The sequence below is a fragment of the Sorex fumeus genome, unplaced genomic scaffold (genome assembly GCF_029834395.1).
Source record: "Sorex fumeus unplaced genomic scaffold, SorFum_2.1 ptg000037l, whole genome shotgun sequence".
NCBI lineage: Eukaryota > Metazoa > Chordata > Mammalia > Eulipotyphla > Soricidae > Sorex > Sorex fumeus.
This window is the reverse complement of record NW_026606094.1, coordinates 59,202,749-59,225,492: the sequence shown is the minus strand read 5'-3', so window position 1 is coordinate 59,225,492 and position 22,744 is coordinate 59,202,749. Positions and strand designations below refer to the sequence as shown.

The 22,744-nt window shown below is 34.0% G+C and overlaps 1 protein-coding gene across 1 annotated transcript in view; it reads right to left on the bottom strand.

The window, feature by feature from the left end:
* Positions 1–2,623: 2,623 nt before the first annotated feature.
* AHR (aryl hydrocarbon receptor) overlaps positions 2,624–22,744 on the bottom strand; it is a 42,933-nt gene continuing 22,812 nt past the window's right edge. The window contains exons 3-11 of the mRNA XM_056118565.1: positions 18,715–18,818; positions 16,240–16,329; positions 14,031–14,154; positions 12,766–12,896; positions 10,978–11,180; positions 10,268–10,377; positions 9,534–9,675; positions 6,560–7,763; positions 2,624–4,956 (exon numbers count right to left, since the gene is read on the bottom strand). Of these exons, the coding sequence (XP_055974540.1) occupies positions 4,822–4,956; positions 6,560–7,763; positions 9,534–9,675; positions 10,268–10,377; positions 10,978–11,180; positions 12,766–12,896; positions 14,031–14,154; positions 16,240–16,329; positions 18,715–18,818 (2,243 nt within the window). The 3' untranslated portion in view covers positions 2,624–4,821. The remainder of the gene's footprint in view (positions 4,957–6,559; positions 7,764–9,533; positions 9,676–10,267; positions 10,378–10,977; positions 11,181–12,765; positions 12,897–14,030; positions 14,155–16,239; positions 16,330–18,714; positions 18,819–22,744) is intronic.

The following is a 22,744-nucleotide window of genomic DNA, read 5'->3' as shown; positions in this document are numbered from 1 at the left end:
AGCTGAACAATGTACTGGAGAAGAATGAAGGTGAAATGGTGATTAAGAGAGGAAGTTTCAAGAGGATGGACGTCAGTTAAGATGCTCAAAGTCTAAGGGGTGGCTGTATTTGCGAGAATGGCAACACTGCTTGCAGATGTGTAGGAGCCTGGGAACAGGAAGTTAGAAAGCTGCTAGAAAAAAAATTGTCAGATGATCAAAGAGAAAAAGGTACAATGAACTGGAGATGGAAAATAAAACACATGTGTGGAGCTAGTTATAAGGAAAGACACAGAACAGATCTTTCTCATGTGAGATATAAAGGAACACAGTAAGGCAAAAGACAGTAGAATCTGAGAGCTCACCATAGCACTAAGCTTACCAAGGACTGGTGGTGGATATTCTGATAGAAGTATGCTGAAACACTGTGAATAAAACTATCATTAACAATATTGTAAATCATGGTGGCTCAACAATATTTTAGAAAAATCACGAGAAGGGTTAGTGTCCATTTCTAGATATTTACTTTCAACTGAGGAGTTGTATACCTGACATTGGGAAATAGTAAAGATAGTTACTGAGTACTTTGCTACATAGGAATCAATGACATAGGCGGGGTCACAGCTGGTTATGCTCAGGGATAACTCCTGGCAGGGCACAAGGACCGGATGTAGCACTGGTAATTGAACATGGGTTGGCTACATACAAGGCAAGTACACTGCATTATCTTTTTGGCCCAAGCTACTTTAAAACTCATAGAATAATTTTAAGTTTGCATTTAGGTTGTAAAGATACAAGTTTCCTTTGGTTGCTTTGTGCATATTTCTCCCAAAGTCCTACATGATCATGTTACATTTGTACAGAATAATGAACTAAACTCTACCTAGACTTGTCACTAAGGTTCTTTTTCTATCCTAAGAGCAAGTTAGCATTGGTTGTCATGTCTCCTTGGTCTTCTCTGCCCTGTGACAATGTTTTGTTTGCTACTTGTTTTTTATGACCTTGATACTTCAAAGAATTTGCTCAGAGAATTGCAGTGTTCCTTCAGTTTGGGTTTGTCTGCCCTTTTCTCATTCTATTAGGCTTATATGTGTTTGAGAATATCAGATCTGAGGAACGGTATAGTATAATATTTAAATGTATATATTGTCACCATTAGCATTCATGACACTAAGCTCTATCATTTAAAGGATTAGCATCATGACACTAGCCATTATCATTTTATTAACGTATCTGCCAGATTCCTACAGTATAAACTTACTATTCTTATTTTCTTTACTGTATTCCTTCAAGATGCTGAGTTTGACCCATACTGAAGAAGAGGTTTTTTCTTTTTTAGGTACTGTATCTACAAATACTGTTTGGAATTATTCTTTAGAAAGATATGTTTCCTTTCCTACATTAAAAAATATATTTTCCAGACATTTCTAACAGGGTGAAACCATCAGGTGTTTAACTGCTTGGGCTGTAATTCAATGTTAGTTACTAAAATTGACTTGTTACTCATTTTGACTAGGGGTGGCAAAGTGTTTTTACAATAATTATTTGAATCCCACAATGAGGCAGATATACTGTTATCTTTAGATTAATAGAAAAGGATAGACTCATAGACTAAAACTTCATTACCGTGATTTTTTTTTATCTTGTTAAGTGTTGAGCCAGGAACCTAACTTCAACCTGTGTACTTTAGCTCTGCTACCCTGCTTTCAAAGGGTGCTCTACAAGTTTCTATCTCATATCTAACAAGTGGGAAGAACGATTTTTAAAGGGCCCATCATTAAGGCAGTGGTTGCAGAATGGATGTTTCCAAAGCGTCAGCAGGAACCCACAAATGGTCAATTTGAGCCTATTGGAAGACAAAGGCAAGAGAAGGAATTAGAAGTTCTTTCACAGAACACAAGGAAAGAGTAAAGATGTAAAGAGTAAAGATGTAAAAAAGTAGTAAGAGATGCAGTAGCAAGTGAATTTTCCCCAATATGAAGGGGACTCTAGAGAAGGAATGATAACTCTGGAGACAGAAAGGCAGGGGTTGAGGGTGTGGGAACTGGTGAGGAGGAGCATTAGCCCTGGAAACTACTAGGGTCTTCCCTCCTGATGCTGAACCCAAGAGAACAAGGATATTGTTGAACGCAAGCACAAACACACCCAGAATATTTTTATAGGTATTTACTGGTCAAATCTCTAAAGTAAAACTGGAAATAAGGTAATCTGCAAACACTGGAGAAAAACATTAGAACAGTATTAACTAGTTCTATGAGTCACTATCACCCTGGGGTTATTTTGGAGGCTGCATGAATAAATGGCCACAGGTCATTCATGATGATTGCTGCCATTTGGATGAAAGCGGAAGTCTGAAATATGACTGTCTAGATTTTTAAAAATAGTAAAATAATATGTAATTTCTTAGCCACAATGCTATTTTAAGTGTACAATAATAAACTAGATGCTTACCCCTATATTTACAGTAGATAACTTTTCTCAGTGTAAAGGAATGTGAGAATAACAGAATTAACCTATTTTTTTCCCCCAGAAACTTTTAGATTGTTGAAGTATTTGCAGGCACTGGAGAGAATACAGCAGGTATGGGGCTTGCAATCTATGTGGCTAACACTTATAATACTTGAAATGGACCCCTCCCCACCAAAAATTACAGAATTATTGGTTTAATGCATATTTAAGTAGAATAGATCAGCTATAATTACACACTCATTGTCTTTACATGAACCATAAAGAATTTACATTAAAACATAATATTCAGACTTGCTGATATTTTATTGCCATATGTAATATTGCATACAATTTTTATGAGTATAAATATATTTTAAACAAGACTCTAGGTATGGTATTTGGAAGGAGTAACATTTTAAAGAAAATCCAAGAAAACATTTAAAACAGAAGTTTAGTAATACTGAAAACACTAATGAATAAAGACTTCATAATACGTTTAAATACTGAATGACTCTAGGTGCTGTTAGGAACAACCTGCTATCAAAGGGCTCAAGTTAGAGACATCCAAATACTTAGAATTGCACATATCTAAGATTCCAGCCATGCACCAAGTATTCTTTCTTTGGCACTTAGCAATACAGACAAACATTGATTTGGTTTAATATGATTTTATTATTGGATAATATTTTATATAGATAAAAATACAATATTGCTTAATTTTAGCTTTTTTATAAGTGTATGATTGTCATCATAATCACATTTAGAAAGCCTAAACATTTCATCTGATAGCGGGAGAGTAGTAATAAAATGGTCTATATAAAGATTTTTCAAAAAAGGCTTTAATGTTTAAAGAGCATCATTAATTTAGACCATTGGTCTAAATCTATATAGAGATACCTCATGTTAAAACAAATTATGAAATGTCTTAGACAAATTTAAATTAGTTTTTTTAAAGACATGAGTCTATAAATTTAAAATTTGGACTGCACTTAAAAACATTATGCAATCCTAAACTAAGATGCAATTGTAATATATTACATGCAAATTATATTTACGCAGTTGGGTCGTCCCATTTAACTGGGAAAAAAAAACCGGCAAATGGTAGTACTTTTAAATCACTCAAGAACAATACTGTCAGAGTGGTGTTTGTCTTACTGGTTCAGGTTATTTTATTTGGCAGGGGGTGGGGGTAGGGTTTCTGGCGGTATCAGTGCTTATCACTGGTGCTATGCACCACTGGGGTATATGGCAAGCACCCCTACCTGCTATAATCTCTTCAACTCCCAATACAAGATAATTTTTTATCATTAACATAACATTTAAGAGAACTAGATGATTTTTTTTCTTCATAACAACTTAAAATCAGTTGAATTCATTCTTTGGCATCTTAAAAAATTTTTTTACAGATAACTCAATCATTATATATTATACAATGCACCATTCATTTCACTCATAATACTTTGCACCAAACATTGCTATATTCAATCTTAACACTCCTCAAATATGAGAAAAAAAATAGCTTTCACTGTATTAAGTGGAAGTTTATAAATCAACATATAATTCTTAAGGAATAATAGATCTAAAACAGGGATTTATACACTTTATTTATACATATTAAAATAAGTAAGAGCATAAAAGTTTCATTTCACTGCAAGTTTATGAACACTGTTGCATTTATAGCAATTTTTTCACATTGCAACGTTCAATTATAGTGGTATATCCTTTTCTTCTGAAAATGTTAGTGCTGTTTCCAAGAACTAATTTCAAAAGACATTTTACTTGCAGGTCTTTTCCTTATAAGGCACACAGCAAAATTTAATCTAGAAGCAACTAGATTGTGTAATAAATAATTATCTTTTAAATCGGTTTTTGTCCTTTACCTGAAGTAGGAGGAGTAGTGCAGTTACAACATGGTTATATTAATAAAAAATTACTGAAATACAGTGCACAGAATATTAATTTTAAAAAGAAAAGGTATATTTTATATAAAATGTACATCCTACAGTGTAAAGTCTGAAAAAAAAAAAGGTGAGGCACTTATATTAACAATAAAGGAGGAAAGCATTAACTTTTTTAAAAAGCACCAAACCACTTTCTTTACAATCTGAAATAAATGATCAAAAGACAAGAAAACAGTAATTATGGTACACTAAAAATTCAGAAGTTCAAAACTTGGGAAATACCAAATTTTTATTTGAATTAAAACTGAGAATAGTTTCTTTTTTGAGGGTCAAGAAACTCAGAGTAATATCAAACATATACCTTGCTTATGTGTGGGAACACATTTTCATAATGATAGTATATGGGATTAATATTTTCTAGACTTTGGCTTGGAATAACATTGTAAATGTCCAAAATTTATAGTTTTTGAGCAAATCAAGGTCAACATAAGTCTTAGAGGAATCCACTGGTTGCCAAATCAGGGAAAGGTCTGGCTTCTGTGGGATGATGGAGGGGCTGAAGCTGTATGTTGTTTATGCTCCTGAATTCAGCTGGGTAAGTTTCATTTAAAACACCTCCATTCTGAAACTAAAAACAAAAATCGCAATGCAATTTTATTAGACCTTTTAGTTAAACAATGAAACATTTTTTACAAGCATCATCTTGAATATATCTAAATTTAAAATAGTTGTGTTCTCTCCTAGATGCTGGAGGTAAATGATATAACTATTTCACATTAGAAATTTAATCATATATTGTCATAAATAGGGCTGTTTGCACCAAATATTTCAGTTAAATTGTGTACCAATTAATCATATATTCCAATTTATGTTTTAGTGAAAACTACTAAAATTAATGTCATAATGAATCAATTTACCAAAATTTCCGTATCCTACAGAACTTCACTTTAACTGCTAGTGAAGACTCATAATTCTGTAACTCATGATCATCCTTATGTTTTAAAGTATATGGTGAAAATTTCAAATAGAAAATATAGCCTTAATTCCTCCATTTAAAACTTATTTTTGTCAAGTATATAAGATACTAGGTTTTCAGGGAGGGCACTGAATAACTGTTTTTCCAGAAAAGGTTGGCAGTAAGAAACAAACAAACAGGTTATAAATTATTTACCAAACCTAACACAAAAAAAGTAAAAACTATGAACATACTACCTGAAACATTTTTTTTTTAAATTTTTACTAGTGAAACACCATGGGGTACAGTTGTAGACTAACAAATTTTTGTGCTTGGGTTTCAGTTATACAATGATCAAATACCCATCCCTCCACCAGTGCCCATTTTCCACCACCACAGGTCCCAGTATCCATCCCACCCTGCCTCTGTGGCAGGGCATTCCCTTTTGTTCTCTCTTTCCTCTTGGGTGTTGTGGTTTGCAAAAGAGACATTGAGTGGCAATCATGTTTGGTCTATAGTCTACTCTCAGCATGCTTCTCCCATCCTTAACTTAATTGGCCTACTACTCTCCACCCTCCTGTCCCCTGCTGTAATTTATCTTAAGTGGACAAACACGTGAGTGTGCTATTCTGCAAACAAACACTGTCCTCCCGTTGTTCATCGATTTGCTCAAGCAGGCCTGGTAATGTCACCATTTTGAGACCTGTTCATACTGAATACGTCACGGGGAGCTTGCCAGGCTTTGCTGCCTCTCATAATTGTTTCAGCACCCCTCCACTGTGGGATGTAGCATCCACTTTGATAAACACTGATATAGGATAACAGTGTTCAAAGAAAGAATTTTTTTAAAACTCAGTTACACAGGTTTAAAAAAAAAAGCACTTTAATTCTAATATATTTAGTCTGAATTTTATTTTTTAGGGGCTACACTCTTAGCGGTGCTACAGAGCTGGGAACTAAAACCAGGTCTCCACATGCATACAGCTCACTCTGAGCCACCTCTCTAGCTCTTGAAGTCTGTATTTTTATAAGGACAAGCACTTTTGTAAGCAGTTTCACATGGGACTTAGGACGTGTTGCTTTAACCCTTTGAGAATTCCCAATTTTGTGTTCAGTTAATATTTCTCTATCAAAAAATGCTGGTTTACGTTATATAACTGGGAATGGTACAGATAAGAGATTAAAATAAATCACTGACAAAGTAACAGAACTCATTTCCACTTACAACATTGGGAGAACCACTGAAAGGATGTCTTCAGTTTGGTCAAACGCTTACCTTATTTAAAAATGCCTGCGGGGGTGGCACTGATGGATTGTACTGCAGCTGAGACGTGGAGCTATGCTGATGTTCTGGCTGGCACTGGTACATTGATAGCGCTCCAGCATAGCATGTCTGAGGAGCTGCCATGGCTGGCTGGAGATTTAGTTCTTGCGTTTGGCTTTCAGGAACTTGTAAACATGAGACAAACTCTTCTAAATGAGAAGTTGTAGGGTAGAGGGATGGTTCAAAATTCCCTATGGGAAAATCTAACTGCTGTGCACCCTTGGAATGTTCTGGTAACACAGACTGATCACAGGGAATAAAGTTCTGCGTATAAGGCATTGTATCAATCTCAGATTTGTAGGGAAACTCTTGGTTGGTCCCGGGTAAATCTGAAAAGACATACTGTTGGAGATCTTGTTGAGGACAACTCAAAGGCACAGACTGAGTAGCGTTCCAGTTCGGAAACATAGCATTAACTTGCATGTGCTTCATTTTTTGACATAACTGCTGCTGCTCCACAGCTCTGTGCTTTTGAGGATGCTGTAGTGGCTGCTGCTCTAACTGGAGATTCTCCTGTACCATACAGGAGTCTGACTTAGGAACCATGGGTTGTTGGTAACCTGAACACACAAAGGCAGACTTATTTAGAGAATCTTGAACATAAGTCAGGATGTCATCTACGTCAATGTCTCGGAAGTCCTCTTCACTAGCAAAGTCAGTTCTGAAAAAATCTTCATTCTGCTGCATCTGTTTGATATCTTCAAAGTCAACGCCCAGGTATTTCATAATATTATATAAGTCACTATTTTTATTATCTGAAAGACCTGGGCTCATTTCCTGAGGCTGACCAATTTGTTCAGGCTTCAGGATATCATTTTCTTGTGGTACAACACTACATTGCAAGTTATTGCAATCATTTATAGATCTGTTAAAAAAATCTCTTTCAAAAGATATGTTACTTGCAGTAGGATAGTGGTAAATAGACTCATCTTGTTGTGTGATGGCACCAAGGACAGAGCTGGGATGAACAGAATCCATATTTAGACTTAATTTGGCAGAAGAACCTTTACTTGCATCATTTTTTGTCTGTTTTTGTAAGGAATCCATCATGGAATGCAAAGGACTGGCTAATTCATACAACACTGCTTCTCCAGTGGTAAACATAAAAGGTAGCTTTGTATTTCGTTTTCGTAAATGTTCTGCTCCTTCTTCTTCCCTAAAATTGTATATGAGTGTGCAATATTAGGAAGTTGTATCATCTACATCTAAAATTAAGCAGAACACCAAAAAAAAATCTGAGTTTGAAAACAGGAAACTACTTTCCATTTTTTCCTAATGACCAGTGTTATATTTATAGACAGATTAAATGATTTGTAATTTGTACAAAAACTTATACTATCCTACACAAAAAAATCCCATGTGCTATAAAACAACAAAAAAATCAATATGAACTGGCAAATCAATCTTATAAATGCAACAGAACATATCTTATTGGCTATAGCCAATGAAGTGCTCCAGAATTTGTCAGTACCAAAGACAACCTGGGGGAAAACAAACCCTAATAAAGCATCTGTACTGCTGTAACTTTAAATAATTTATGAATTAAAAAGGAGACAGCTGGGAGAAAAATAACCTAAAGAGAGAAAAAGTAAATAATGTAAATAATGATGAACAGACACAATGAACAAGAAATATCTGTAAGCCAAAGTTGAAAATTTGTCCATGTATGTAGAGAAATTATCTGTCCTGCCCTATTCTGTCATTTCTATTACATTGTGCTAAGGATCTACCTGAATTCAATTTATAGTTCTAAATATAGTCTCCTGAGCATACCCCAATGTCTCATTTACAAAAAAAAGATAAAAAAGAACAGAGAACTATATTTTTAACAGGAAATCTTGACAAATACAAACATAGTTAACTATTTACTAAGACATTTCTTGATGTAACAACATATCAAATGTCTTGGAACAAAATTAACTGCACACATAAATATGAGCTGGAGCGATAGCACCATAGGTAGGGCATTTGCCTTGCATGTGGCCGACCCAGGTTCAATTCCTCTGCCCTTCTTGGAGAGCCTGGCAAGCTACCCGTGATGTTTTCGATATGCCAAAAACAGTAACAAATCTCACAACGGAGACGTTATTAGTGCCAGCTCGAGCAAATTGATGAACAACAGAAGGACAGTGCTACCAGCTGGGAAGTAGAAAGATGTTAATTCTTCAAATATAAGGAATTAAAAAAACCCACAGTAATCTTGAACAACAAAAATTCCTAATAAGATGTTAAACCTTGGTATTGGTTTATACAATAAAGAGAATAAATTTATACAATAAAGTTTATACAAAAAAGAGAATACTTAATAATATGTTGTTGGTTAAGAAACTACAGACAAAATTTCTTGACAAAAAGTAATAGGTTAACAGGATATCCATGTAATGCTTAGATATGTATGTTTAAAGTAATCTTGATCCTTATTTCAAGTCACATATGTCCAAATATTTGTTAAAAACATCATAATTTAAAATTTACAGATGGCAGGGCTGGAGAGATAGCACAGCGGGTAGAGCGTTTGCCTTGCACGCAGCCAACCCAGGTTCGATTTCCAGCATCCCATATGGCCCCCTGAGCACCGCCAGGACTGACTCCTGAGTGTAGAGCCAGGAGTAACCCCTGTGTATTGCCGGGTGTGATCCCAAAAACCAATAAATAAATTTTTACAGATGGCAGCAGGTTTACATCTTCATATATCTGTGATAAAAATCTCAGAATTTTATTACTTTTCTATCCTGTATAGTGCTATGTATTTAACTGTTTCATGGTTTGTCAATTCTACTCTTTCAAAGCCGTTCACCTCAGCTGCTACCTTTCTAAATATACTTTTACAGTAAGTTCTCTTAGAAATCATTTTTAAGTTTTTATGCAAAAAACTTGTAAACTAAGGTGTTATTTAAATGAAAACATCTGAAAACTTTATGCTTACGTCAGAGGTCTTTGAGTTGCAATTATATAGTCCGGTCTTCCATTCTTATAAACTAAGCGTGCGTTAGATTGAACCCAGGTCCATCGATTGCCTTTGGCAAGAAGTCTGAACACTGTCATACCACTCTCTCCAGTCTTAATCACTAAAATACAATGAAAGAATTAAGTGACCAAATCAATATGGTAACAAAAATATTTACAACAAAACCTAACACATTTCCAACTTGCTAATAAATACCTTGACAAACTTTACACTGGACAATTTTTTTTTCATATTTGTTATTTCCTATGTTACACTAAATGTTAAAGGGAGAATTATAGTCATGTAGGGAATCAGAGACATGGCATGACTTGGAGGGGAGGGAAATACAAAGCGTTTCTGATTTGAATCCATTAAAATCAACAGTTCATTTATCCATCCGACTATTTGTGTTTTGACAATTCCTCAGAAACACAGGGGTTTATATAATAGGTAATAGTTTTGCATATTGATACACATACCCTAGAGCATACTTCAGTGTCAGTATCACCTCTTCTCTAAGTTCACTTCTAGTTCAATTTCCATTTTAAATAGAGACTATTACTATACAATCTTGTATATAATGGTCATTTTCATGGTAATTAAATGACTATATTCTAGTGTGACAGCAGTAGAATAATCAAGTTCCCAAGTAGAAATTTATCCAAAGGATTTCTCTTAATGCAATATGTTGTTATACTGCTCCTACAACTTACTCCGAATATGGTATTCAGCACAATAAAGCATATCGGCAGCATGAATAAATTGATATCCTGATCCTTTCATGCACAGCTCTGCTTCTGTATAGCCTAAAACAATTGTTCCTCTGTTTAAAAAATGAAAAATGAGAATCAAATTAGTAAATGAAACGATCAACCTATATTAACTGCTCATTCAATTTTAATAAAATAGAATTTACTTGACAGAATTTCACACTAGCTGATTATATACACATTTTGCTGATGGTTGAAAATTTGTGTTTTATATGATTTTGTTCTCCTAAATAAAGACCATGACTACTAAAGATGGATTTGATAGATTTTTAATAAAATTTTAGAATGCTTATTACTCCATTGAAAGGCAAGACTTCAAACCTCTGCATTCCCACACTACAGAAAAGCACAAAGCTTAATGCTACACTATACTTAATTTTCTAGAACTTACTACAGTTTGAGGGCTAAAAATAAGTTTGCATAATCAAAAATTTGAAACAAATCTGTTTTATTAAGATGCCTGATTTCACTAATATAAGCACATTATCTTTATGCTACTTAATGTGACATAAAATAAAAGATCGTGAGCATGATGATATTTATTTTGAAAGAAAGACTGAAAATATTTAATAACAATGTTATCTATATATTTTAAATACTAAAATACTTCACTGAAACATATACTTGACAATATAAAAGGAAGTGTTACTTACTTGGCATCACAACCAGTAGGTGTGAAGTCTAATTTGTGCTTGGTCCTGAAGATGAAATTTTTGGTTCTGATTTCTAATATGGATGGGGGTTGAAGTGGAGTAGCTATTGCAAACAAAGCTAACTGCGATGGAAGTAATGATCCATCTTTCCCTTTCTTGTTCTGTCCATGAAGATACTTTAACCTTCCTTGGAAATTCATTGCCTTCAAACACAGAAATAAATTTCAAAACAGTGCACTAAGGGTGTTTAAAATAGTTCTTTTTGAAAAGGCACAATCATGGCCATTGTGAGGCAGACAAGTGCTACTTTAAAACTATTTCACAATATTGATAAGTGAATCACTCCTTACAGGAATATATGTGTGTCACATTCTGAGCTGATGATTGCCCTTTCACATTTGACACAATTCCTTGTACACTAGGCACTCTATACATTTCTTGAATGTATGAATGACAAATAGTCAAATACACACGTACTTTCATGTATATTGAGCTATATCCTATAGCAGAGAGTTATTTCATGAATCATGATGATCTTTTACACAGAAATAAAATACAACTATAAACAACAAAAAGAATTAGAATTAAATCATATAGAGAAAGCAAAACTCTTTTGTTGTTATTGCTGCAGGGACCATACCAGCAGTGTCTGACGGTCATATACTAGGAATCAAAACAAGGTCCAGAAACATGCAAGGTGTGTAATTCTACCCCTTGAGTCACAACCTCGGGCCCAATAAAGAAGAATACTTAACAAATTAAAAAGAGAAAGACAATTTTAACATTTTCAAACTAAAAACTTTTTTTTAAACAAGTAGAACACCCCAAAAATGTATGATTGTACATTTTTCTTCAGGAAGCTACCAGAGTATATGCTCTCAAGTAAGGTAGTAGAGAAAAAAACAATAATTAAAAAAAATAAACATGTTCAATCTAGCTGTATGAAAGAAGAAATACTGGGTCAAGGTTTGATTTTGATATCAATAGGACAGTAGCACAGTTTCTGAATTTCACAAACAGAAATTCTATCTCAGAAATACCCACTAAGTGCTAGGAAATCTCTTTCTAAGCAATTGAAACACCTGGGTCAGAGAAATTTTCTTTAAAAAATAAGCACAGGAGCTAGAGCAATGGCACAGCAGGTGGGGCGTCTGCCATGCACGCGGCTGACCTGGGTTCGATTCCCAGCATCCCATATGGTCCCCTGAGCACCGCCAGGAGTAATTCCTGAGGGCAGAGCCAGGAGTAACCCTTGTGCATAGCCAAGTGTGACCCCCCACCCCCACCAAAAAAAAAAAAGCACAACAGAGCCAGGAACATAGTTTAAGGAGCTGGAGCATGATCCAGCTGCTTTTGACCTTAGCACCAATAAGTGTAGCTCTGGTGACCCTCCAGCACTCCTATCTGGTGATGATTCACCAATCATGACTATTACAATCATTTTTCTACAGAAGTCATTCTAGACTCATGTAAAGATCATATAGTTCTGACATACCTATCCTATACACAAAGTCACAATTTCAATGTTACTGTGCCTTAACACATTAATGCAATCTGAAATTAAAACACAACCAGGTGTGGGCCACTGGTGGTAAATACTAGTGTCAACATATTAAAATATACTTTTGAGCAACAGAAGATATTCAAAGTATAAAATAATGATTTTAGCTTATTTTCTTTTATCAAATTCTTACAGATTTAAAAAAAAAGTCAATGTAACCAAATAAAGTTATTTTCCACTTAATCAAACTTTGGTAAAAGTAACAGCTTCATACAATTTTCCCTTACCAGAAAACCAGATGAATTATCCAGCAGACATCTAAGACGGCATACAAAGCACCTCTCCATAAATGATGAATTTTCTGGAGGGAGCTGGTCTGGATTATAATAAACTGATGGCTGTTGGAGACCATTAGCTTCTGTAAAAATAATAGCAACACAAATGTAATTTTTGCTTTTGCTGTAAACTACATGTTTTGAGATCTTAAATCTGTATTAATTTTTAAAGTTTAGTGTGCTTCCTGTTTGGGGGGGCGTTTTTGGCGGAGAGAGGTGGGGGGGGGTGTCATTCCCAAGCCACACGAATAAAGGGCATCGCACAGGACCACTCACACCAATACTTTGTCAACCGTGCCTGTGGTCCAATGCAAGGCATGAAATTCTACCCTTGAGTCACAATTTGGGCACACCAAAGCAGAATTCTTAACAAATTTTAAAAGATGAAACAAAGACATTTTAAACACACTCCATTTAGCTCTATGAAATAATACTAGGTCAAGGTCTGATTTGGATATCAATAGGACAGTAGCACAGGATATAGAATGTGTTTCCCTTCTCAGAACGTGGTACCACAGATGGAACCCTTCTATTATCTCTCCCTCTATTCTGAAGACTGTTTTCTAAATAACACAAAAACAAAATCACTTCACAAGAGGAAAAAAATAATCATTTGCTGAGTATCTCTCTTGACTACACAGAACATCTATTTGACGGTATAGATTTATAATTGTGATCACCTCCCACCTTTTCTTATGCTTTATTATTTTTTTTACCACTTCCACAGACTACTGAAAATGCTGCTTACATTACATTCTTTTCAAACTAGTAGTTTGATTTATTATTTGGTATATTTTAAACGAAATTTAGACATGTTCCATTATCAACCTTGAGCATTCCCATCCTTCAGAATTATGAGCTTTTTTTATAAAACAAAATAAATGGAATGAAGGGACTAGAGACTGAATTTAGTAAACAAGGGTACTTGCCCTGCAAATAACACCCAGATTCAATTTCTAATATCCTATATAAGGTTCCCTGAGTCCTGCCAGGATATTGCATCAAAACAAAACCCAAAAGTAAATTGTATTACTAGTTTGAACTTCTCACTAAATTTCATACATCAAAATAGTCTTTTGACCATTATGTTCTTTGTAATCTGGCTCTGGCCTATAGCTATGCACTTCTTTTTTCTTTCAAGCAAACATTCACCATGGATTTCCAAACTCCTTTTACAAAATCATCAATAACCATCATCTTTTAGTTAACATTCTTACCATCAATTCTTTGTCCAGAGTCAGTAGACTGAGAGGGGTTTAATGCCCAGTGGAGCTGACGTTGAAATTCAGCTCGATCTTCAGTATGGATAAGTTCATATACACTCTGATGTATGACATCAGACTAAAAATGATAAAGGAAATGATTTTAAAAATGATTCACTAAAATAATCACAAAACCCATAATGATCAGTTAGTTTATTGGTGATGAAGTTAAATCACTTACCAAGTTACCTAGTCAGTCCAGCTAGGAAAAGACTGGCATTTGAATTGATAAATCAAAAATTACTTGCCACCACTTCTCCACACTGACTTTTCAGTCAGATGTGTCACCACTCCAATTCCTTAGTTATATGTTAAATTCTGCCCATTATATCCACTTATTCACTTTTAAATCCTACTCCTTTTATTCAATCTTGTTTGAATGCTTTGTCTTTGATTTCTATGGACTTAATGATATTCACAATGAATTTACTGTCCTATTTTCATACTACTAACATTAGATTTTTACTCCAAGCAGATGATCAACATAAGGGATTAATTACCGTTATTGTGTCAGAATCCTTCCTCCCCGTCTTGCCACTCAGGCTTTCCTACAAATAGTCTTCTAATGTTGCAAAATTTTAAGTCATGGCAAAAAACACATTTTCCATCTATCACATGTGTGTAAACATATATAAACATATGCACACAACAGAGTTCAATAATACACTTTTGAAAGGGATACGAAAGACTCTTCTGATGCTTAAAGTGAATAAAATAAAAAGTGATGGCATTCCACTACATCAAATTCACTCACTAAGAAACAACTACCGATTTTTAAAATGGGGCGTAAACCATATCAACTATGAATTTTTTAAAAAATATACAGGCTATATGTGCATGTGAGTAAAAAATGGATTGAAAGTTAATCTGGTTTATTGGTGATTATGAATTGTACTATCAAATAATAATTAAGGCAGTTATGTAACTCAGGTTTAAAACAGGCTCTCTTATAGACATGAAACCATTTCCTTTGAAATTTAGAAAAACTGGAATTTAGACTTTGTGGCAACACCCAGATTCTACTACTTCAGCTATCTTGATTTAAACCTCTCCAGGAACTTTATCTCTTAACATTAAACCATCTTTACTTCAGAAAAAATAAATAGTACACTAATGTCAGAGTTATCACAAAGGCTCAAGTAAGCACAGTTAGTTTAATACACACTTTTAGTAACTTCCATTTGGTATATAACATAGTTTATAGTTTACATGTCATTTTGTATAATGGAGTACAGCTCCCTTGGTAACAGCAATTAACTTGATTAGGAATGTACTGCCACAGATTTCATTTTGACCCACTGAGTCAAAATATCTGAGAGAGACCTAAATATCCTATTAACTTTTTTCAAGCCCTACAAATCTTTTGTACATTAAGAATTACAAATATATTATTGCTAGTAATCAAATATACTTTAAAACTGTTGAAAGTCACCCATTTACTTGTCATTCAATGTTAGACAAACTGACAGATTTTCTATGTTAAGGACTCCAAGTCTATTGTTTCTTTCTTCTCTCTACTCCCTTTACAACTGTTTGATCGACTGAATCATATACTTTTTTTTAGGTTTATATATATATATATATACACCATATTCCTTCAGAAAACATTGTATAATCCAGTTATTTTTTCTTTATATGACACTTCATTTATTTCTAAATTACCACATGCCCTCCAGTATCCATAAGGAATCTGATAAAAACATTATCTTGTTTTCTCTCATCCAAATATCTACCTTTTACCCTTAAGTTTCATATATATGTATACATGCATATTTCATATACATGAGAGGTATAGGTATCTATATTTTACTCCAAAGTTACATACATAGGAATATATTCCTACATATCATACGTACACATACATATATATGTGTACACACACACATACATAATTATATATGAAATTTGGGGGGGGTAAGAGTATCTAAGTTTCTTAGTGAGATACAAAAAAAAACACCAAATAAATCACATAAATATTTAAATTATAGTGTTGTAAATCACTACTACATTTAAAATATATTAGCTGTATTTTATTCTTTAACACATATACTTGATTATATACACAAGTGATTATATCCTCAAATACACATACAAAAATTAACTTTCTAAACTATTCTGAAGACTAAGTGAGAAATAAGTATCTAAAAGTTTTAAATGCATTTACTTGCTGAAATCCCAGGTAATCTTGTATGGTTGAAGAAGCATAAAAAACCAAGGCATCTGTAGTGACAACCAACACAAAGCCATTCAGGGCCTACAAAGAAACAGTTAAAATATCAGTAATTAGACTAACAATGTTCCACTCAAATACTTCAGTTGAAGCTACTATTATTACTACTGAAGAAAAAAGTCTCTTTAATATTTTTAAGATTGTTATCCAAATACAACACACCATCCCTGGAGTGAGAAGAAACTATACCTTTTATTTAATCAAGGAAAGTCTTAAATTAAAATCTATGTTGAATCATAGAAAGTTAGTTTCCTCCTTGTGCTCCAGATTTTGTTTCAGAATCATTCAACGTATACAACTCGATGTGACAAGGAAAAGAAATCATGATCATCAAGGGATGCATAAAAAGTGTTTAGTGAGATTCAATATCTACTTATGATTGAAAAAAACCCTCAATAAATGGAAACAGAAGGAACGAACTTATCTTAATATAGTAATATATATATGAATAAATATACATAAACAAACCCACAGCTAACAATATCCAGTGACAAATAGTTGAAGGATAGGCAAAAATAGAGTATATCCACTCTTACCATTTTTATTCAACATAGTATTAGAAATCAGCTACAGAAATTAGTGAAGAAACATAAATTAAAGGGATTCAAATTGGAACCAAAAAGCAAAAGTACCATTATTTGCAGATAACATACTATAAGATGACAAAGTCAGGAAACCAATCCTAGTTAGAATTGTGTTTTAAAAAAAAAACCTCAAATACCTTTGAATCAACTTTTAAAAGAGGTGGAAAGACATATATGAAACCATTTTCAAAAGAAATAAAATAAGCAAAATATGCTGGCACCATTTATCTAACAGTATGTACTAATTTTGTATCTGTGACAAAAATCTGACAGAAAGTACGTATATTCTTTCATTTTTACCTACTATTGCACACTTGACTGACTACAGTACAACATAAGCATACTTTTTCTGCACTGGGCACTGGAAAAACAAAAGCAATGTCTGACTTTCTTTGTAGTGATAGTTACTTTATTCTTTGGTCAGACACTGAACCTACAATCTCTCTTAAATGGGCTTGTGTTATTTTGTAGGGAAATACCAAGCTTTTTGGGCCGGATCGATAGCATAGTGGGTAGGGTGTTTGCCTTGCACACAGCTGACCTGGGTTTGATTCCTCCTTCCCTCTTGGAGAGCCCGGCAAGCTACTGAGAGTATCCCGCCCGCACTGCAAAACTTGGAAAGTTCCCCATGACGTATCTGATATGCCAAAAACAGTAACAAGTCTCACAATGGAGACATTACTGGTGCCCACTTGAAAAAAAAAATCAATGAACAACGGGAGGACAGCGCTACAGTGCTACCAAGCTTTTCTTTTTTAAGTTCTCTGTTTTTTCTTTTATTTGTTTCTCTGATTGCTATACTCTATTTTTTCCATTACTTATGATGTATAGGTGCAATTTTTTTTTATTTTTTTATTAGTGAAACACCGTGAGGTATAGTTATAGACTTACAAATTTTTGTGCTTGGGTTTCAGTTATACAATGATCAAGCTTTTTTGAATAGCTTTTCAAATTGGGTTTCCAATTCAAGGCTTTCTGCTAATTGCACTGGTGCATACTAGTCCAAAGATAACTTAAGATACAATATCAATCCATTAGAGAAACACAAGAAATTAACAACAAAAAGTCTTTAATGAGCACATAATATAAATTTTATGTATATCTCAAAAACTCTTTTTGTTTTTGCTTTGTTTGACCAAAGCAGGAAATGCTCAGGACGTACTCCTGAGTCTGCTCTCAGGAATCACTCCTGGCAGGCTCAAGGGACCTTATGGGATGCTGGGGATCAAGCTTGCACTATTTTTTTTCCCTTTAGGGTCACACTCATTGATGCACAGGGGTTACTCCTGGCTCATGCACTCAGAAATTACTCCTTATGGTGCTAGGAGGACCATATGGGAAGCTGGGGGTCGAACCTGGGTCACCATGTGCAAGGCAAACACCCTACCCACTGTGCTAATGCTCCACCCCAAAATTCAGCTTTTTTTTCATTTGATTCTCCTTGAGAGAGTCCAAGACTTCCAGTGGCTGCCAGAATACCAAAAACAATGAACAATAAAATATATTCATATGTACACACATACATAATATACACATATATGTATGCGTATATGCACACTAATTTATATACATAATTGCTCTCTTACATTGTTTTATCGCTGACAACCACAGGTAACTGAATCACAGAAAGAGAAACCCTGGAGAGACGAGCTCATTTGCCCTACAACACAAGTGCAGCTGGGGTGAAGGCGAGATGAAACATTTTGCTTGGAATAATTTAAAAGGCTGCTTGATTAATATTCTATTTATAATTATCTTTATCATATGGACATGACATGATACAACTTGATGGGATATTAAACTATAATTTACTTATTAGGTTTACCTGTAACAGAAATTCTCCTTCTTGTAAGTTCAGGCTTTCTCTGAATTTTGTTCTACAGTTATCCTGTATTTCACTTCTCTCTGCTGGAGGGGCTTTTAATGCAACTACAGAGAAAAAAGAAAAAAGAAGGGTGAAAAAATGACATAAAAATATGTAGTTTATCAAATCAGCAATTTCAAAGGCTACTTTAGAAAACTGCTGCAACAATTGTTCAGTAACAAAGAAACAGAAATCTTGGAACTACTGGCACCTAACAGCTAAATAAATAATCCTTTGCCAATGGGTATTTCCCAATGCTGTAAACATACTGCAAAAAAAAATTATTAATAAGTTCATTACATGATTTTTGGCATGTAACAGAAATTTTAAGAAGTTGCATCAAGATGCCATTAAAATATCCTTCCCACTTCTACCTTAAGAGACTTCCTCAGAACATAATCTATAAAAACTATTTTAATAACTGTGTAAATATTAGGTAGTGAAGAGGAGGCATGTTCATTGTTTGGAGTTTTCTTGTCTAGCTATAGGTAAAAGATGTTGGTACTGTTATGAGGTCCACTTGAATTTATGTATCAACTAATGGAAAATTAAAATCTTGTTATATCATCCTATCCAAGAACAATTATGTTTTTCCATTTTCTCATCTGCAATTTTGTCCCACTTAGAGTACAAGCTATCCATAAAAAAGCATTTCCATGTTTATTTTTTAGTTTATTTCTAGACAGTACATCCTGTGATGTGGCATCACCTTTATTACTCTAGTCTGCTTGTAGATTATAATATAAATGAAATAAAGTCTGATGACATGATGGGATATTTACTATAGAGGTAGCTTGCTGTAATGGTGTATCTCTCCCTCTCCATTGTCACCTATCTTTCTTTTTTTCTTTGTGTGTGGTGGCCTGTAAGGCAGCACAGCTGAATAAACAGAAGGATAGCTGCCATTTTCCTATTTAATATTTTCCCAACCACTATCAACTCATTTCAAATCCTGTGAATAACAGATTCTAACAGAAATTAGTTCAAGGTTCCATTCTACTACTTGGTAAGTATGTGAGCTCTTTAAGCTTGTTTTCCTAAGTGTGAAGTGGCATTTTACAAACAAGTCCTAAAACTTGTGTTAATATAAGTTTAATAATAATAATAATAGTAATAGTAATAATAAAAGCCACCAAAAAGTTTGTCCTGTAAGGATTGTTGGTAAACAATAAAGAAACAATATCGAAACTGCTCTAGGCCAGGATGGGAGCTCAAATATTAGTACTTAATAAACTATAGCTTAGTTGTTAGTACTTCCCAGAGCTCACTGACTATCTCATAATAGAACATGACCTTTTTTGATTGCAGTATACGATCTCCATTTCTGATGCTTTTTTAGCCCAGCAATATTTAAGACAAACCATTAAGGAAAACGGACAAAACTGACTTGGACATTCCTTTCAGTCTTACTCATCAAATTTTTATGTGTAAAAGACAATGTGGGTCAATGAAGCACTAGAGATTTACTTGCAACCAAGTTTTTTCTCAGCTTGAGCCAAGTATCGTATATAAAACATTTTTGTGTTTGAAGTGTGTTTTCTGATAAGTCGTCAGCAAATGTGCCACAATGGAATCTTATACCAAGTTCCTGTCTTTACAAAATCTGAAGTACATCGCTTTAAAACAAATTAAAGAAATCTGGCCTCTGACAATAATAATTTTGAAAATAGAGAACTACTTCCCTTAAACCTAAGGGAAACATTGAGCTAAACTAACAGATTTAACAGTTAATCAAGAATTTTCATATTCTTTGAATCTATTTAAACACATAAAGATCATTTTTAAGCTTGTTTGCTTTAGAATGGCCAAATATGCCTTAACGCATTAAAAATATCTCATAATGTCAAGGTTAATTATATTGTTACCCTCTCAGAAGTTCCAGTATAACATACTACTTGAGAGTTAAACCACACATCAATGAGTTGCAAAGGAAATATCAAAATTAAAACCTTTATATTATAAATTTAATCCTAAAAATAGATAAGTTATTAGTGTCAAAGTACATAAACTATCTTTTAAAATTAAATTTTACCCAATAAACTTGGGCTGAAGCGATATCACAGTGGGTTGGGGGTTTGCCTTGCATGCAGATGACCCAGGTTCGATTCCTCCGCCCCTCTCGGAGAGCCCGGCAAGCTACCGGGAGTATCTTGCTCGCACGGCAAAGCCTGGCAAGCTCCCAGTGGCATATTTGATATGCCAAACACAATAACAACAAGTCTCACAATGGAGACATTACTGGGCCCTCTCAAGCAAACTGATGAACAACAGGAGGACAGTGCTACAGTGCTACCCAATAAACATACTTCAATTTCTACTAGAGTTACTGAACCACCAAGAAACAAAGTAAGGAATAAAATGGATTATCCATATTAGAGTAACTTATGATCTGTTTCAGGGGTTTTACTGGTAATATTATTCATTATAATGAGACATTAGACAGATTATGTTGTCAAATAGGGTATCTAAGTTATGAAAATTAAGATCTATAAAAGAATGTAAAAACTGTAAGCACCAATCAGACTGAGATTTAAAGATTTAATAAATTCCTATTATTATACAAATTTAAAGATAAAAACATAAAAGAACAAATTCTTACCATTGTTTATAACCCAATGCTCAAAGGACAATATTTAATATAAATTTATTTAACTGCTTAAGGAGGAAAAGGTGACAACATTTGAGGAAGGATTGCTCACTAGAGACTTTCACCAAAAGTAAACACATATTTCCGTTGCTCTTGTGGTTATGGTTAATGATCAGTGAAGGATTTAAATAATGTGCAGGCAGATTCAGGAAGAATGCACACCTTTCCATTCTTGTCTATAAAAATACTAATGTGATTCTTCAGAAAACTTCTTTTATGTCTTGGTTTCTAGACCACCAATTTTAAGTTTTGCCCTTTATTAAATTTTCTATTTTGTAAATTTTATAACTATAATCATCCCCTTCTTAAAATTACGAGACATGTTAATTAGTACGACTCACCCTCATATTTACATTTCTTGCCTAGATAAAATGCAAGTGAAATAAACTGGGATGGGGTACTGGTAACAGCATTATTTTCTACCACTTGAATGGCCTTTACTAATTTCCTCAGTAGTTACATTTGATCCTTGCTAAACGTACATTGACTTCCCCCAAGCAGCTTACATATCATCTTATTTGTTCATTATTAAGAGTTTTATGACACTGGCATTACCTCCCTTTGATTAATAAGAAACTGAGACTTAATGGAACTTGAGAAATGTTCCAAGATGACAGAACTTTAAACGATACAGCTTAGATAAAAACCCAGGTAGCCAAACCATAAGTGTGTGACCTAATATTAACCACAAGCAGACTTCTCCCGTATTAACCACCTTTGACCTTTAGTTTACTCATCTTCAAATGAGGACAATAATGCATCTTGAGACAAATTCTTGTGAAGGCTAAAATATAATGCAGAGTTTAAGGTAATGCCTGGAATCTATAACTGGCGATTATGGATAGAGATAAAAGGGCATAGGTTACAACCATTATGGAAAGTCCACAGTAGAAGTGCACACTTTAAAAGTGGTAACTTTTTCTTTTCTAAGCAGATAGTATTGATGGGAGTTTAAAAGGACTTCTAGGATGACAACATACCTACAACCTATAATTCAAAATTGCATTTTACTACAGAAATTATGACACATTCAACATTACACCACTGAAATTAAACACGACAGCCAAATTAAATGTTATGTTTGAAAATATGCTACTTGAGAAAGATGTTATACTGAACAGACATTTGTTAAAATCCGATCCTCCCTAACTCTGAAAACAAGATACCTTCCAGAGTATACGGCTCTGACTTTACTCAGTAAGATATTAGATAATAAACCACCAAAGATTTCAATTATTTCCTTGCTGAAAAACTTATGCATTTATATAAGTATAATTTATATAAAACTTATGCATTTATATAAGTATAACTTATGCATTTATATAAGTATAGTATAAGTATAAT